The sequence below is a fragment of the Dipteris shenzhenensis genome, chromosome 14 (assembly GCF_047967505.1).
Source record: "Dipteris shenzhenensis isolate YYH24624 ecotype China chromosome 14, Dip_SZ_1.0, whole genome shotgun sequence".
Classification (NCBI taxonomy): domain Eukaryota; kingdom Viridiplantae; phylum Streptophyta; class Polypodiopsida; order Gleicheniales; family Dipteridaceae; genus Dipteris; species Dipteris shenzhenensis.
This window is the reverse complement of record NC_141609.1, coordinates 29,101,655-29,118,510: the sequence shown is the minus strand read 5'-3', so window position 1 is coordinate 29,118,510 and position 16,856 is coordinate 29,101,655. Positions and strand designations below refer to the sequence as shown.

Here is a 16,856-nt window from a genome sequence, read left to right as displayed (position 1 = left end):
GTTCAAGGTCTCCAAGGGATGATCATGTAACCGTTAAAGGGGCACCTATGGCTCCTCATAGTACTCATCATCCCTATGGTGTCTACTAATGTAGGGATAAATATGGTCCCCATGGGGTATGTATTCTATGATATTCATTGTTGTCATATGTAATTCATGCTCTTTTCCTTAGGGCATTAAGGTTGTCCTACATCTATAGTAAACCTTGGGGTTAAGTTAATCCGTGTCCCAAACCAAGGTGGGGGTTCCTTTATTTTTCATGGATATTAGGGGTCTCCAATCCGCATATCATAGAAGTTGGGGGAAATTATCATTTCTCCTGTAGTCATAAGGTTATCATTCTCACAGCCCTTAATCCTTATGTAGCTCTAATAGTATCATATACTATAATCCCCTACGGTCTAGCTAATACATTACTCCTTTTGTTTTAGAAGGTCTTTACTAGAACCAATTACTATCACCATGCCAGGGGAAGGGAGGTTTGCATGTGCATGTGCGTGTGCGTGTGTGTGCGCGCCAGGGGAAGGGAGGGGGTGTGTGTGTGTTTAACAGCACGGCACACAAGCTCAAATAAGGGTGGATAAAATCTTGTATTAATATATGGGTGTACATAAATTAAAATTTGCTTCAGAAATGTTGAATCTGTCAGGTAATCGAGGCTCCGAGGTCAAGGTCTACTTACCTACCACCATCCAAGAAAAATGAGGTATTAGAATGTCATCATTTCAAATGGGTAGACAGGTAATGCCTATATCCCCTAGCATGTTATTGCTTTACCAAGGAACATAGACAACTGTCTAGATTCACAAAAGTAAATTTTTGAAAATATAATAAGAGCATAATGCAAAAGTAGCATCACATGTCACATTCCATATCCATGATTGATAGACCATTCAAATTCTCGTAACTAAATGAATAACCTCCTACAACTAAAGGAAATTTTACCATAATTAAGAGAGAAAAAGGAGCAAAATTGAAACCAGCCATGGGAACCACCACAAAAAATATTATTGAGGGGGATAGTCCACACCCTTAAATTTAGCAATGAGAATTAAGCAAATTAAATTATCAACATTTTATAAGGAGGGTAATTCTCACCCTTGAAAGATTAACCACAATTGAATGAAGGGACAACTATAGAAAAAGCACTAGTAAAATTAAGAAAAAATGACTAAGTCTTAAAATCTTTATGAAGGAGAGGGAAATTACACAATAAAGAGGTTAACTAACCACATGTAAACAATGAGAGCCAAAAGGAACACTAAAAGGAACGCAAAAAGGAAACAAAATTAAGAAAAAGAATTAAGGGTTACCTAAATATATAGATATAATTGCAAAAAACTTTTTGGAAGGGACAATAAGGTTAATTAAGGGACCCTTAAGTTTCTTCAATAAAGAACCCCCTCATGGACCCCCTCATTGCAAGGGTAAGGAAAGGGTGACTAAGGAAGCTTGAAAGAATGGTAAAGCAAGAGGAAACAGGATGGAGCACCAATTTAAGGGTAGCGTGGTGGTGCGAAATGGTCGTGGAGAGGGTGATTGGTTTGTGTGGGTGTCAAGGGAAAGAATAGTGTTGTGTAGCTATGAGGGTAAGGCAAAAGTGAGAAGGGAGGTAAAGGTAAGTAGTGAGAGTAAAACAAAGATTAGGGCCCCTTTGGGGGGGCTTAGAAGTGTCAAAAATCGAGCGGGGGAGAGGGGACGTTCAAAAAAATTAATCAAATCAATAGGGGGGAGAAACACATTAGAGAAAAGCTTAGGGGGAGGGGAGAAGGCATGAGGGGGGTTGGGGGGTGAAATTGAATAGGGGAGAAAAAGGAAAGGGTAATAAATAATAACGGGAAGGGTTGTGGAAAAGAATAAGGGTAACACGGAATAAAAAGGGGGACTACAAAGCTCAATTAATTATAGGAATTATCATGGTGTATCCGGGAAAAGGAAAGAGTATGTGAGTGTGTGTATGTAACTAGGTGGGTGGTTGTGTATGTGTGTGTGTGGGTGGGTGTGGGTGTGTGTGTATGGGGGGAAAAAATGATTTGTGTGTGTGTGTGAAGAGATGGTCAAGTGAAAGTGTGTGTGTGTGTGTGTGTACCCACCCTCAACCAAGGGGCCACCACATGATGGGGGTAGGACACCCATCAGGTGGTGTCCTGCCCCGCACCAAAAAAGTCCAAAGAGGAAGCCTCTTATGAATGTTTACAAAAAGTGGGTTATTTTGTAAGTGTTTCCAAGAGGGTATTTCTTTCATGATCTTTCAAGATAATCAATAGAATTAGACAATTATCAGAATTTCCATAACTATCTTGAGACATTCATAAAATAATTTTACAGATTTAAAGATCTTTAAATTTCGTAATTTTATCTTTGACAAAGCATGGCCATTGCTTAGGCTACCTAGGGCAGGCCAAAAAGGGGAGGGGGGGGGGTTACGAGAATTGATGTAAGTGGGGATAACGATGTAGTGAAGGACCATGAGTCCATGAGCATAGAAGAGAGTCATTGGAGAAAGGCACAAACAAAGAGGTTACGTAGGTCGAGGCGTATGATGACGACGGTCGGGTCAGAAGGTAGCACTACAAAGGCACAATTCAAGTACAATAGACAGTGGCAGTTAGTTGTATTGCGTAGTCATGTAGAAGGAGATAGATCGCCAGACAACAACTGTAGCAGAGAGGGGCCAGAAGGCACATAAACTACACCAGTTTGGTTGGGGTAGTAATGAAGGAAGTGAAGAAGGCCCAAAAAGTCAAGCACTCGTGGGACTAGAAGGTAACAATGGGCTATGGAGTAGTCAGAAGGAATGGGGATAATTGAGAACTTTTTCGACTACAGGTAGAGACAGCACGATCACAGCAGGTAGGGTCTAGCAGCCACACTGGGATTCGCGGGAGCTCTAAAAACAATGGGAATCGCAAGAGTGTGAAGGTAGAAGATGGGTACTGGAGAAGATGTGGAATAATGAGAGGTTTGTGAGGGAGTATGTCCAATGAGGGGGTTTAAATAGAAGGGTATAACAAGTCAACGGACTCTATATAGTCGGGGGAGAATGCCAAGGAGGTGAAGATCAAGGGTCAAAAACCTTGATGCAAAAACTAACTGCTTGTTTACACGCAGGCCTAAAAGCTCCATTTGAATGCTCGGAGTGGCATATAGAGAGTTCCCATGTACAGGACATATATGTCCAAGGCAACCAACGAGTGGCGGTACGGATCCACACAATTTTGTTGGATCCTTTCGACCTCCTTGTGGCTCTTTTCTTGGATGAAGAGCCTGCAATGTTGGGAACATATCCAATCAATCCTCTCTTGCCAAGTGGATCCTCTACTTTAGTCTGAGCTTCCTGAGCCTGTCCCCTGCTCCTTCTTTGCTCTAGTAGAAGTTCAACGTAGTCTGGCATGGGAACTGAAAATCAGGCGGCAGTTGTGTGAAACCCTAGAGCCATCGGTGGTGTTTCGAAAGTTCGACAGGGAGGGAAATGGCACTTTTATCGCTGTGTGGAAACAGGTCGTGAGAAAGCCGGGGGACGGGAGGTTAGGTTTAGTTTGGAGGGTGGGTTTTGTAAGGAGCTAATTAGGGGTTTGAATTGGAGGTCGGCGGTTGGGTCTAAAGAAGGGATAGAAGGGTGTAAATAAATGAATTAAGAGAAACTTTTAAAAAAAAAAAAATCACGGAAAATAAAGATAGCTTTTTTTAAGGAATTAAGAAAGAACATAGGAGGATGATAGGGATAATATAGAAAGATAAACAAATGAAAAAATTGGGCAAACTAGCAAAAAATTAGAGGAAGAATTAAGGAATAACTTAAGGAAATTTGGTAAAATTTTAAGAAACAAATGAGGATTCATCACCACTGGTGGACGAAGCGAAGTACAGAAGGCTTGTGGGTAGTTTGATTTACTTGTGCAACACGCGGCCGGACATCAGTTTTGCGACTGGTGTACTAAGCAGGTTTTCCAATAAGCCCAGGGAGAACCATTGGAGGGCAGGGATGCGGGTGCTAAAATACGTCAAAGGCACACTTGATTATGGCATCACCTATACCAAGGGCAACACCTTGACCCGATTCTGTGACTCGGAGTGGGCAGGAGACGTGGACAGCAGGAGATCAGTGACAGGTTATTGTTTCTCACTTGGATCTCGAGCTGTGTCATGGGTAAGCAAGAAGCAACCCACAGTTGCTCTTTCTTCTACCGAGGCTGAGTACAAATCAGCATGTTTTGCTTCTTGTGAGGCAGTGTGGTTAAGGAGGACTTTAGGGAACATGGGTGCAGTGCAGAACAAGCCTACGCAATTATCATGTGACAATCAGAGTTGCATGGCAATTGCAAAGAACCCTGTGTTCCATGCTCACATAAAACACATTAAGATTCAATATCACTTTATACGCGAGCTCATCATGGATGGAGAGGTCGACTTGGTGTACTGCCCGACTACAGAGAATGCTGCGGACACCTTCACAAAGGCTCTTGGAAGAGACTTGCTGGAGAGGCATCTTCGTCGACTTGGCATTGGGCCGAAAAAGTACGTTCACTTGCGGGTGGACATTGAGGGGAGGTGTTAGATATCAATGCTCCACTCTCGTGTAACTACGCGGGAACCAGCTAACTCTACTTGTAAGCCCCCCATATGAGGAGAAGGCATTTGAGTAGCTTGATTATCCAGTAGGTCCTGGTTTGGACACAAAATGGGGGCCATGTGTGGCCTCATGGCTGGACGGCTTCAAATAGAGTTGGCACACTGCCAACTAGGCTACATGCCAGTGCGGGAAGGCATCCCATGACTGACCGCACTGAGGGTAGACGGAGTATTTCTCGGGGCAGTCCACTCTCGGGTTGCGGGGCCCGTTCGCAGCCCCAGAGGATCCCGGATGGCTCTGGGCCGAACGGAGACCGTAGGATAGTTGCTCTATCCTGCGCCACGGTTCTATCGTGTGGTCGGTGGCCTATTTCGGGACCAACCTCCAGTCGGCCATTTTGGGCGGACTGGGTCGGTCACCCAATTGGGTCTAACGGACTACGACTGGTGGCTATATAAGAGCAAGCCCGTGAAGCCCATTATCATCACTGGCTACAGCAACCCTGATTCCTTAGCATCCAGCCTCCGTCCTCTACTGTTTCCAGCACGCCATCGAAGCTTCTCACACAGGAGTGCACGGTTGGGAGGCAGCGCCATCTATTGTATCAGTTTTACAGTAATCAAATTTTTTATTCTCCATACTATCTGCTTTTCTCTCTTGCATACGAGATCCTGTTATCTGTTGAGCACAGACGACGTATTGTTTTCTTACAGTATGTACTATGAGATCCGAGGTAGTTACCATTGTCTTTTCAGGGATGGGTTCGGACCCGGCATCACTTTTATTAAAGAGGGGAGTCTGCCTACCTGCCACCATCCAACAAGCAAAATAGTGAGAACTAGTTTTAACTTTGGTTGGGAAGATAGGTGTCATCAACATCCCTCCCTTGCTATTGGAGTCACAATAAAAATCTATGCTTTTGCCTACACACTTATCAAGCTTAAGTAGCAAAGAGAATGAACTTTTGTAAATTAAAAAAAAATTGCTTAAATAAGGAGCAATGTTTAGCGCTATCAACCAAAGGTTTATGAAGAAAAAATAATGCACATTTATATTAAAAAAGGTTAATGCAAATTGAAAAAGGTGAGAGAGAAAAAGGGTTTAATTAAAAGGAATTTAATAAGATAGGGGTGGCTTGAGGGGGTGAGGTAAAGATCTTTAAAAAAATGTAAGCAAGAGGGAAGAATTGGGACAAAAAAAAGGGGGTTGTTGTAAGAGAGAGGGAAAGAGAGTGTGGGTTTTAAAGCAGGGGTTCTTATGAGGGAACATAGAAAACCTAGAAAAATTAAGGTGCCATGGAAGAAAGGAGGTAAAGAAGCACAAGGTGAGGAGTCTTTAGTTATAAAGAGAGAGGTTAATGCAAAAAAGAGAGGGGGATTTTAATGTATAAAGAAAGAAGGGAATAGATGTATTTATATAGAAGGGGGGATTTTTAAAATAAATAGAAAGGAGAAAATTAGTAAAAAGAAAAGAAGGGGGGATTTTATCAAAAAAGGGGAGAGGAAAAGTTAAAAAGTACAAAAAATAGAAAGGGGGAAACCAGTTAAAAAGAAAGGGGACAAATAGATAAATCTATCTAGAAAAAGAAAAAGGAAGGGGGGTCTTTGCTATCGACATGTACTGTACATAAAGAGTTAGATAAAGACATAGGGTGGTAGGGGGAGGGGAGAGAGGGGTTTTTATAGAAATAAACAAAGTAGAAAACCAAGGGAACGAGAGAGGGGGGGGGGGATAAACAAGAAAAGGAGAGGTGATAAATGAACCTTAGAATCCATGTTTCGAAGGAGAAGCGTGAAGGCACGCACGGGGGTAGTGTGGTGAACGCATGGACCAGAGAGCAGAGCTGTCAAAGCGTCAGCGTCGAACGGCGGTTGGAGGCAAGGAGGAAGCAAATATGGTTCGCATAGGTTGGCGATGGGAGAAAGAAGGAGAGTAAGGAGGGAGAAGGGAGTAAGGGGTGGAATAGTGGGCAACGGGGGGGGGAAACAACAACAGAGCCACGTCCGGGGTGGAGCAGTGAGCAGTAGGGGCAGAAAATAGCAACACAGCATAAGATCTGGAGCGCGAGATGCGAGGTGATGAGAGGCTTGTAGGCTGTAGGGTAATAGGTAGTGACTGAAGGGGAGGGGGTTAATATATAGGGAAGGAGTAGGCTAGTCAAGGGAGTCGAGGAGGTGAGCAATGAGGAGCCTGAAGAAGCGAAAGCAGGAGGGACGGTGGGTGCGCAATTGGAGGAATGTAGAACGCAACATGAGGTGCATAGTTAAAACAAGGCGCCACGTACGGGGATAAGGGGGTTTAGAATTTAATAATTAGGGATGAGTAGGGGGAATAGAGGATGATAGGAAATAATAGGTAGGGGAGGAATTAAGGGAACATTAGGGGAAAATAGGGAAATAGAAAAGTAGAGATAAATAGGAAAATAGGGAAATTAGGAAAATAGAAAAAATAGGAAAATTAGAAAAATAAATTAAAATAAAAATAGAAAATTAGGGAAATAGGAAAATGGGGAAACTAGGAAATTAGAAAAAATAGGAAAATATGGCCATTAGAGAAATAGAAAAGAAAGGAAAATAGGAAAAATAGGAAAATAGGGAAATTTTAATAGGGGTGGGAAAATTATGGGAAAATTAGGGGGAAATAGGGAAATTAGGGAGTGTAAATGAGAGAAAGGACAAAGAGTGTAAATGTAAGGGGTGGGGGAGGAAAATGAAGGGAGGGGGGGTAGAGGAAAAAGTGTAAAGTAAGGGGTGTGAATAGGAAGTGTGTGTGTGTGTGTGTGTGAGAGAGAGAGAGAGAGAGAGAGAGAGAGAGAGAAAGTTTATTTAAGTCTTCAGAAGACCGATGGGTCTATGAGACTGTGAAAATCCTGGTACAAATGAGCTATGAGGGTGGAGCTACTAAACGAGCATCCACACCAATGTAGAATGCAAAAAATGCAGAATGGTAGTACTAAGTACAACATAGTCATGTCGATGGTCAACTATATATCACTCTCATCATCATCATCATGATGTTGTACTTAGTCTTATCATTGAGAACGATTTTGGCTTATAACCCCCCCTGGACAACACAAACTGTATCTTTCAGCTCCCACTCAATTTGGGGGTTGCTTCTATAATATGATCAATCTTTTCTGTCATGCTCCCATGATGCCAACCCTCACATAGTGACTTTGGGTAATAGCAGCCCTTTTTCCTTGTTCTTGTACTTCTCCATACACTTTGCATGTGTTGATTTTATGTCCATTGTTGTCGTAATTTCATGCTTCACTGATTTGAGCTAAGTGGTAACAATGTCCTAGACTTTGGTTACCAATTGCAGTGCAAGTGCTTGAACACATTTATTGCATTGCGGTTGGCGAACCGACCACATATGTTGCAACCTCCATGGCGGTGTGTAATGATCCTCGCTCGCCAAAGTGAACTAACGCAAGCTTGGGTGGGCGCCTAAGAGGACGTTCCTACAAGAGTATAAATGCCCCGAATTGGCATTTTGTCTCCACGCCAGGGAGGTTCCCATGAGCAGCCCTGAATTCCTAGGAGCTCAGACGTGGCGATGGAATGCCCCGCTAGAGACGGAAAAATGGTCAGTGTTGCAGGCAGTCATTTCTGGGCTCCTTCCGACGTGATGAAGAGAGTGGTGGGAACCAACGGTGAGCGATGCTGAAAATGCTCTGGAAATGGGCTGTAAATGGATTTGGCAAGCGGGAACCAACGGTGAGCAAGCTGAAAAATGCTCTTGGCTCGTGAATGCTCGGAAACGGGCTTTGCCAAGTGGACTGATGACATGGAGGACTGCTGGGCTCTAGATGGACTTGCCAAGTGGACTGATGACATGGAGGACCAGGACCCTTACCCGATACATATGGTCCCTTGCGTTTCGGCACCTTTCTTGTTCAAACACGACATGGCGTCCCTCGCCTTCCTCAGCCCCGCTCTTTCTTCGTCTTTCAGCTCCCCCATCCTCCCCGTCCCTAGAAGACTCGCTCCTCTTGGAAGAATCACCTGTCTCGCATTTGAAGAACAGGAGTCTACTCTTCCATCTCAACGCGTAAGAGCTTGCCTTGGATTTTAAAATCAAGATTGTCCACAACTCTCAAATGGCGCGAGAGAGAGCGCTTTCCCTCGTTTGGTATCATTGCCTGCGCGTCGGAGAGATATTGCATTCTTGCGTGCCGTTTCGATACTCATTTGAGCCTTCCTGAATTTTAGCTATAAGTGCAACGCTAACTGAAATAGAACCAAGCTCATGGGCTGAGGTGTGCTTGTATATCTGTTCAAGCTCCATAGTCTGAACTTGCATTGGGCGATGGATGCAATGTACAGTTTTAAGTATGACAAAAGCCTCTTCCTTGCATTGCTGTTCGGTTCCACGCTTCATGTCAAAAGCCACTACGCAATCTGCTCAGCATTCTGCGTTTGACTGCCTCAGCAAATGCCCAAATTGATATGCGAGCGCCGTTTGGTCAAGAGGCAGTTAATTTGATATGTACTTCCTTAATTAAAGTTACACTATAAACAAGGGTCCTATCACTTGAGGGGAGATAGGATGGGATTGGATCTATCCTACGTGTATTCTAGCAGCTAAACTCGAACTTTTGTATAACACTTCCTAGCATAACTTCATACAATCGTAACGCCAAAAGACTTATACTGGTGCCCCACAAGCCCACATTTTATGAAAACCTGTCTGTCAGTCTTGTAACTAGATCTGGTGAGCAAGCCAATGAATGCTGGGCACTTTCGTGCAGTAGCTGATCGTACAGATCATGATATGAGCTAGCGTGTTCTTGGTTTTTTCGTTCAAAGGTAGTCGCATAGATTTGTTTTTCTTACGTGCCAGAGCAAACGGGCCGCAACTGGCTACAAAATAGTTCCCAACCATGGACCAATACACCCCAATAGAGAGCACCGAGTGGGCATGTGTTCCCTCCTCAAAGTCCCTATTGTAGTGCCGTGAGGTCCTCCTCATATGGGGGCTCACAGTTAAGACATTGCCTATTTCTAACACCCCCTCTTCAATGACCATCATGATCGTCTGTCATTTGATGTGCTTCATTTTAAAATTTTTTATTTTCTAGAGACAAGAACTTCTATTAAATCTTATCAATCACACAAATCAGCAATCCGAAAGAAGCTGATCGTGGAAAAAACAAACATGGCTGTAAGAAAACCATCCTGTTTCTAGAGAACCAGCTCATTGCCTAGGGAGTCTCTGTAACAGCAGCTAACAACCAAGGTGGTGGTCTATACATCTAGTGAATGCCTCTCACGGTAATGAGATCTGCAGGCCAAGCCTTGCAGAAATGCTTTCGCCTTTCGGCAGTAACTCAATCCCCCATTTTCCTATGGCACGTAGGGTGACCTACCAAATGGCGACGGGAGTGGCTTATGGGGAAACCTAATGGCCTCCCATCACCAGACTACATTGGGCAACCCAAATTTTCCAAGCAATGATGTTGCACACGGTCTTTCAAATACTGTCCTCTGGTGAAGGTGAAGGGCGCACGTGGGAAGAAGGCAACACCTCATGTGCCTCAATCTTGGAAACATGTTGTCCCTAAATCCTGTAGGTTGGAGAGGCTGGATTGATGGAGAAAGTGTGACCCCCTCTATAAGCCACGCTGCCATCCCCAAGTGAAGTCACGGTGCATCCTCCACATGCTAGTCACAATCCTGAGAGCCGCTATCTAGATCCTCTGTACTGCTGGGCATCTCAAAAGGCAGTGGGGAATCATCTCTAACACTGTTTGTACATCAAGGGCGGCTGGCATCCACTGACATCTGCTTCAACCAAGTGCCAATGGGCAAAACTCCATGTGCCATCGTCGAGAAGAAACAATAAATCTTATGTGGTCTCAGCCTTCGCGACCAAAAGCATGAAATAACTTCATGGGGAACATCTTGCGCCCACTATCCTAATCCTCTGCCACTCCAGTCAATCCAAGACCTCCTCATCCTTGTGTCACTCCTCATCTCGGGCTGCAATAGGCCCCAGGCCCCACTCTGCAATGGTCTCCCTAGGCATGTGCAGGCAGGTGGAGGCGCCTTTTTTAGGCGCTCAAGGTCCTCTGCCTTAGAAGTGCCTAGATTGACACCGCCCTTCTTTAGGTGCTGCTGGGAGCACATTAACACTTCACTTAGGCTGGCTTTTTCAAAAGGTATTCAACTCAGGCTCTCTCCCTCGGTCCTTGAGTTGCGGTTGAATTTGTTTGATTCCAAGGGAGGCAACATGCCCAACATTCGCTAGAGGGGCACACTCACCTTGCTAGACACTGGATACAAGATCTTAGCTAAGGTCTTGAATCTGCGGTTACGGCCCCACCTTGCTGACATCATCCATGATATGTGGATAGGCTTTGTTTAAGAACACAGTACCCTAGAGTGCCAAGATCCTGCTTCTGGCTTTTGAGAAGGCATATGACAGGGTAGAGCGGTCCTTCTTGGAGGGCACTATGCAGAGGATGGGCTTTTTGGACAGATGGAATCAAGGGGTTAGCTATGTATGCAGGGAGTGCCATCCAGATGCTCATTGGTAGGCATGGTCTTTTCCCTTTCTCGCTCGGTTCGGTAGTGATGCCCCCTCACTCCCTTCCTTTCGCTTTTTGTAGTAGAGGCTTCTCCGTTCCTAGGCAACAGGTCTCTCGAGGATGCGGCTCCCGATTCGCAAGGAGGAGCTACTAGACTTAGACTTCACAAATGATACCACACTCTTTGTGGAGGGAACTGTAGAGAGTTTGGAGGGGGTCCGGGGGGCCTAAGAGACTAATTGCGTCGCCTTAGGGGTCAGGATTAATTGGACCAAGTTAGTTGGTTTCCTCGTGGCAACTAAGGCAATCCAGGAGATTCAGGAGTGTGGGGCAACTTTTGGGTTCCAATGGATTTTGAGAGGTCACACGGCGAGGTATCTAGTTTGCCATGTGGGCATTGCCCTTGTGCTAGAGAGTGTGTGCTGCAAGCTCTAGTATTGGAGCTCGGCCAAACTCTCGCTGATAGACAAGGCCCTGGTGGCCAACCAAGTCCTTTTGGCAACGTCCTAGTATATTGCCTTATATTGGTACTTTCACATAGGTTGCATGGGTCAGCTCAGATGCCTACTATGTAACTTCTTATGGGCACGTTCCAATGCTATGAGGAACACCAAAGCTAGGGTCGCATGGCAGACCCTAATCTTGCCTTAGGCTCAAGGGGATTGGGCATCATTGACCCGAACATGCCAGAGCAGAGCCCGGTACACGGTCTCACCCTAGTCTCCAAGCCCCGGAGGCTCTTGCTTCAATGAAGGCTTCTTAGAACATCCTCCTTACAGGAGGTCAGCAGTAGTACTGTCACAGGTGGATTTTTTCGAAGGTTCCCCACACAGGGAAGGGCTCTTCCCTAATGAAGAGCCTTAGGGGGACTCATTTGGACCAGCCATACATGACTGGAGGAGCTTGAGAGGCAGCCACTCATCATGTTCGGTATCAGGAGGGACTTATGGGGCCCGACCCATATTAGCTAGGCACGTTGGGATAGTGGCCCAATGAGGTCTTTTGGGACTTGGAGATGGCTTCCCTCGGAGGCAGGGGCTAGGGCGTATGCAATCTCACATTTAAGGGGGGCAGAAAAATGAATGACAAAGATTGACGTGGCAATCTCTGACTCGTGATGGGAGGGGCTTCGTAGTCCTTGGGCCCCCAACCATTGTTCTGGACAATTCTTGAGAACAATGGTGCCTCCAACAGTAGTCATGTAGTTCTTACCGTTACATATACTACAGAGTAAGCCCTGGGGCCTGTTGCAGCCCGAGACGAGGAGTGACCATGGGGATGAGGAGGCCTTGGATTGACTGGAGTGGCAGAGGATTGGGATAGTGGGCCATTTGGGTAGGGACTGGACTATCAACCTAGTTATGGTCTTAGCAAGTCACGAGGGAACACTATGACACCTCTGGTTATGGGAGGGCCGGCCTATTCGGGACATTCAGTGGGACCCAGAGAGTGATTTCGGCTTGCTAGAAGGGCACTCGGACAAGGTTGAGGAGGTGCCTTTCTTCTCATACTCAACCTGCATTGGCTAACGCATATAGCTTGAGGTAGCAGCCTGCACCCCCTAGAGAGAGCATCATTGGGTTGAGTAAGATGTTCCTTGTGAGGTGATTTCATGCTTTTCCTCGCGCCTCTGGACAAGGCTGAGAACACGGAAAAATTATTACTTCTTCTGGAGGGTGGTGGATGGAGATTTGCCCATTGACACTTGGTTGGAGCAAATGTGGGTGGATGGCAGCTACCATTGCTGTACAAACAGTGTTAGAGACGATTCCCCACTGCCATGGGGGATGCCCAACATTGCAGAGGATCTAGATAGCAGCTCTCTGGATTGTGGCTAGCATGTAGAGGATGCAGCGTGACTTCACTTGGGGATGGTGGAGTGGCTTACAGAGGGGGGTCCCTGAGCCCCTGACCATTGTTCTGGACAGTTCTCGAGAACAATGGTGCCTCTAAGGATTCAGTTTCTACCGTAGTCATGTAGTTCTTACCGTCACAACGTGAGCCCAAAGTACCTCTCAAGCTGTTGTGACTTGGGGGCTCCTTCTCAGTTGGAACAACCACCTATAAAAATCCATGGACATCTCCAAAATCTCATGCGGGTCTGAGTGCATTCGTTTGCTTGCATCCCTCAAATGCTATAGTTGAGTCTTTGTTGAACGTGGTCCAGTAGCCTAAAACAACCACATGGTCATCCTTTTGCCCTATTGTACCCACCGCTCCCAGGAGGAGTGTAAGAGAACTCAACTCGATGGATCTTTGTGGCCTGAGGTCGAGCCTCACACTCTAGTACCCGTCGACAAGCCACTGCGAGGCTGGATACTGCTCTTTAAGTCACTCTATGAAGGCGAGGTCCAAATGCTAAGCTCTACTCGCTCTCCTGTTAAGAGTGATGCTAAGAGAGAGCTTGAGTTTGGAGCTCCTCACTACTCCTGTGTATTGCATCTACCACCCTGGTAGCCCATCCTCCTATTGGGGGGCTCTCTGGCATTTGCCAAATCTCACACATTGCCTCTTGCACCTCCTCCGAGAGTAGTGCATCGACAATCCTAACCCCCTTCTGGAGTAGTCCTTGGGAGGGTTACTCTAGATGGAGTACAATGGGGAAATAATTTGACATTGCTGTACTTGCAAAATGCCTGTGCTTCCCCTCAGTGCATCGCCCAATCCCCCACATAAAACCTATTCAGGCGCTCTAGCAGTCCATTGTGCCTCCGCCAACCGAAAGAGAAATGTAGGCTGCATGGGTGGATGGGAGAACTCCTCTCTCCATAGATTGCGACCCCTGATTGCAACGATGAACTGCTCCCACGTATTTCTCTCTCCCAAAGTCATCCCTGATGTATCCTGCTCACTACTAAAAGAATGCTGCACTCAAAACACAAGTGGAACTGTGGAGTGAGTGTGAGAATCAAAGGGAGAGAATATAGCAGGCCTCCGAAGAGGGAAAATAATAACTGAACAATGTCTGGCCCAAAGGGCTGAATTCAATTGTAGAGAACAAGTACTGTATGGAGGGAGAACCCTCACTACAATTGTAGAGAACAAGTACTGTATGGAGGGAGAACCCTCACTACAAAGAGTATAGAGGGAGGAAACCCTCACTGGAAATCTGGAGCTGAGGGCTGCTGACAGGAAGACCCTATCTGCTGTTGTACTGGACTGAACCGAGCTGAGGACTAATCGAAGGAGGGCTGGAAGGGGTTGCTAGGCTGCTGCAAACTCTCCTGTCCTGATCCATGCTCTAAGGGCTGCTACTTGCTGAAGGCTGGAGCCTATAAGAGTGGATGAAGAATGAGGGCCAAAGGGGTCTAGGTGGTCTAGGTGTGGTTTTATAGTCTAGTGAGTCCTAGACATGCCACGTGTCATATTGGGAGATATCTCACAGACATTGTGACTTTCTAGAGTCTAGTGGCACACTATATAGTGTTGTACTTGTCTATTGTCTATCACATCAGTCAACATCAAGCTATCTATTCATGTGAGTACTACTTTGGTTATCATTGCTTTGCACTTGTCTCTTCATTTACAGCTTTTCCATTTCCTTTCCATTCCGTTCCTGTGCCATCATGTGGTATCAAAGCTAGCTTTCCTCAAGGAATGAGGGGGCCTTGAAGCTCACCTCAGACCTATGGAGAGGCTAGCTCCTTCATTCCCTTAGCCTCGCCATCAACTGTCCCTTTTGCTCCAAATGCCTCTCCAACGGTCAATCCTTTAGTCAGCCCTGAAGCCGCTTCATCGACCTACAAGAAGATCATACAGCCAACTGCAAATCAGCCATACAGCCTGTACGGCTTGCCTGCCGTACAACCATACCTACACCATACGTCTACCGTACGTTTTGTCCTACTTGCCTACCGTTCGTACCAATGGGCCGTACTGTCACGACTGCTTCATGAAGGAGTGATCTACATCGACATGTGCTACTGATACTCACATTGGATATGCTGCCCATTATCTTCTTGAAGATGTTGCGCACTATCTCTAGTTCTGCCCTGACATATCCTTTGAAGCTGCATCGCTTATCTACAGCTGTTCATCGCCTATCTCTTGGGCTGATCTCCTGAGTACAAGTAGCGAGGTAGGCAAAGGTTTTCTAAGTGGCTGCTCTGCGTTTGCATTCTGCCCACGCTGTCCTCTGCAAACTACCCAGTTAATGATTACCCAATTACAAGATGAGCTGCCAACTGGAGTCTAGATTCTGATCTAATGACGTTCCTCTTTCTCTATTTGGAGCTACGGTGTTGATTTTCTTCAAACGCCATCAAAATTGTGCCATCTCCAAATCTGTTGCTTGACATTTTGTTGCGCACCATCTTCTGGATATTTTGTGATCGATTACTTAAACACAGAAATTTGATAAGTTAGCTCCCTAAAATTTTGGGGCTTTTCTGTTTCTTGTCTTCCCTTGGCATACTTGAAGGCTCTGCTATGTAAATCTTTTGGGGATTCGCAAAATCCATGTAAAATCATCATTTATTTGTATTTTGTATTTGGGGATTTTGCTACCTTAAGCAAAATTAACCCCCATTGAGGCTTCTTTCTGACATCTGGTGATTCTCCGACCGGCATTTTGAGAGTCACCATGTGAGTGCTCCATGTAGCTACCCCGATAGACTTCACCGACACATATTTTGGGGCATCCATGCCTAGTGCTTCATTGACATCGTCATCGACTCACAAGGATGTGCACACATGTGCATTAGGTACTTGGAGGACATCTCTTACTCCTAAGAGATCTATTTTTATTATTCCTACAACTTGATGTATTTTGGGGTCCTCTGTCCTAGGTAGTCCCCCTAAAATGATATGTATTGAGTGTTTGGTTTTCATTGAGTCTAAAGGTCCTCTGCTTTGGATAGTCCTCCTAAAAAGATGTATTGGTTTTCCTATTTTATTGGTGTGTGGCTTCCTAACATGTCCTGTTATGAAGCCAAGGGGGGATGTACTGTGGGAGCCATATGTATTGGCTTTGATAGGTCTATTTGTTTATCAGGCGTGGCTTGAGAGTTCCAGGATGTTGGTGCATTGGTCTCCTAGACCTATGAGCTGGTCATGTAGCCATACTATAACGTGAGTCTCTGAGCATGTTGAGTCTCAAGCCATGAGAGTGCTTGGATCAACCTCTGAACATGCTCAGACTTTAGCCTCTGAGTTACATAGGGTGCACAGTTTGATGACCGTCATTGTCATGTTCTGTTCTTGGTTCCATTCCAGTAGTCTCTCACCTTGCCTTCATGGGGGGGTGTTGGAATATGAAGCCAAAGTGAGTCTAAAAGGAGTGTTCTAGGTGGTCTAGGTGTGGTTTTATAGTCTAGTGAGTCCTAGGCATGCCACGTGCCATATTGGAAGATATCCCATAGACATTGTGACTTTCTAGGGTCAGTGGCACACTATATAGTGTTGTACTTGTCTATTGTCTATCACATCAGTCAACATCAAGCTATCTATTCATGTGAGTACTTTGGTTATCATTGCTTTGCACTTGTCTCTTCATTTACAGCTTTTCCATTTCCTTTCCATTCTGTTCCTGTGCCATCAAGGGGCTGCCTTTTTGGGCCGTGAAATAGGCCGACTAGGGTGGAGCTTCCATTGAGTAGCAGGCTGCTTCTGCCCTACAACACCGACTAGTACTATTGTTGCCGTAATACCCGAATGCCACATGGCTTTGTTGACGTGGCATCACGGGCTGATGTGCACCTGTGGAGGCTGATGCAGGCTTTGCCCCGCTTTGTTGACATGGTTGCTTGTACT

The 16,856-nt window shown here is 45.6% G+C and overlaps 1 protein-coding gene across 2 annotated transcripts in view; it reads left to right on the top strand.

The window, feature by feature from the left end:
* The first annotated feature begins 8,477 nt into the window (after positions 1–8,477).
* The window catches only part of NDHL (inorganic carbon transport protein-like protein), a 98,070-nt gene continuing 89,691 nt past the window's right edge, over positions 8,478–16,856 (top strand). For both annotated transcript variants that reach the window (XM_087385191.1, XM_087385190.1), the window contains exon 1: positions 8,478–8,626. In XM_087385191.1, coding sequence (XP_087241317.1) covers positions 8,483–8,626 — 144 coding nt within the window. In that variant the 5' untranslated portion in view covers positions 8,478–8,482. The remainder of the gene's footprint in view (positions 8,627–16,856) is intronic.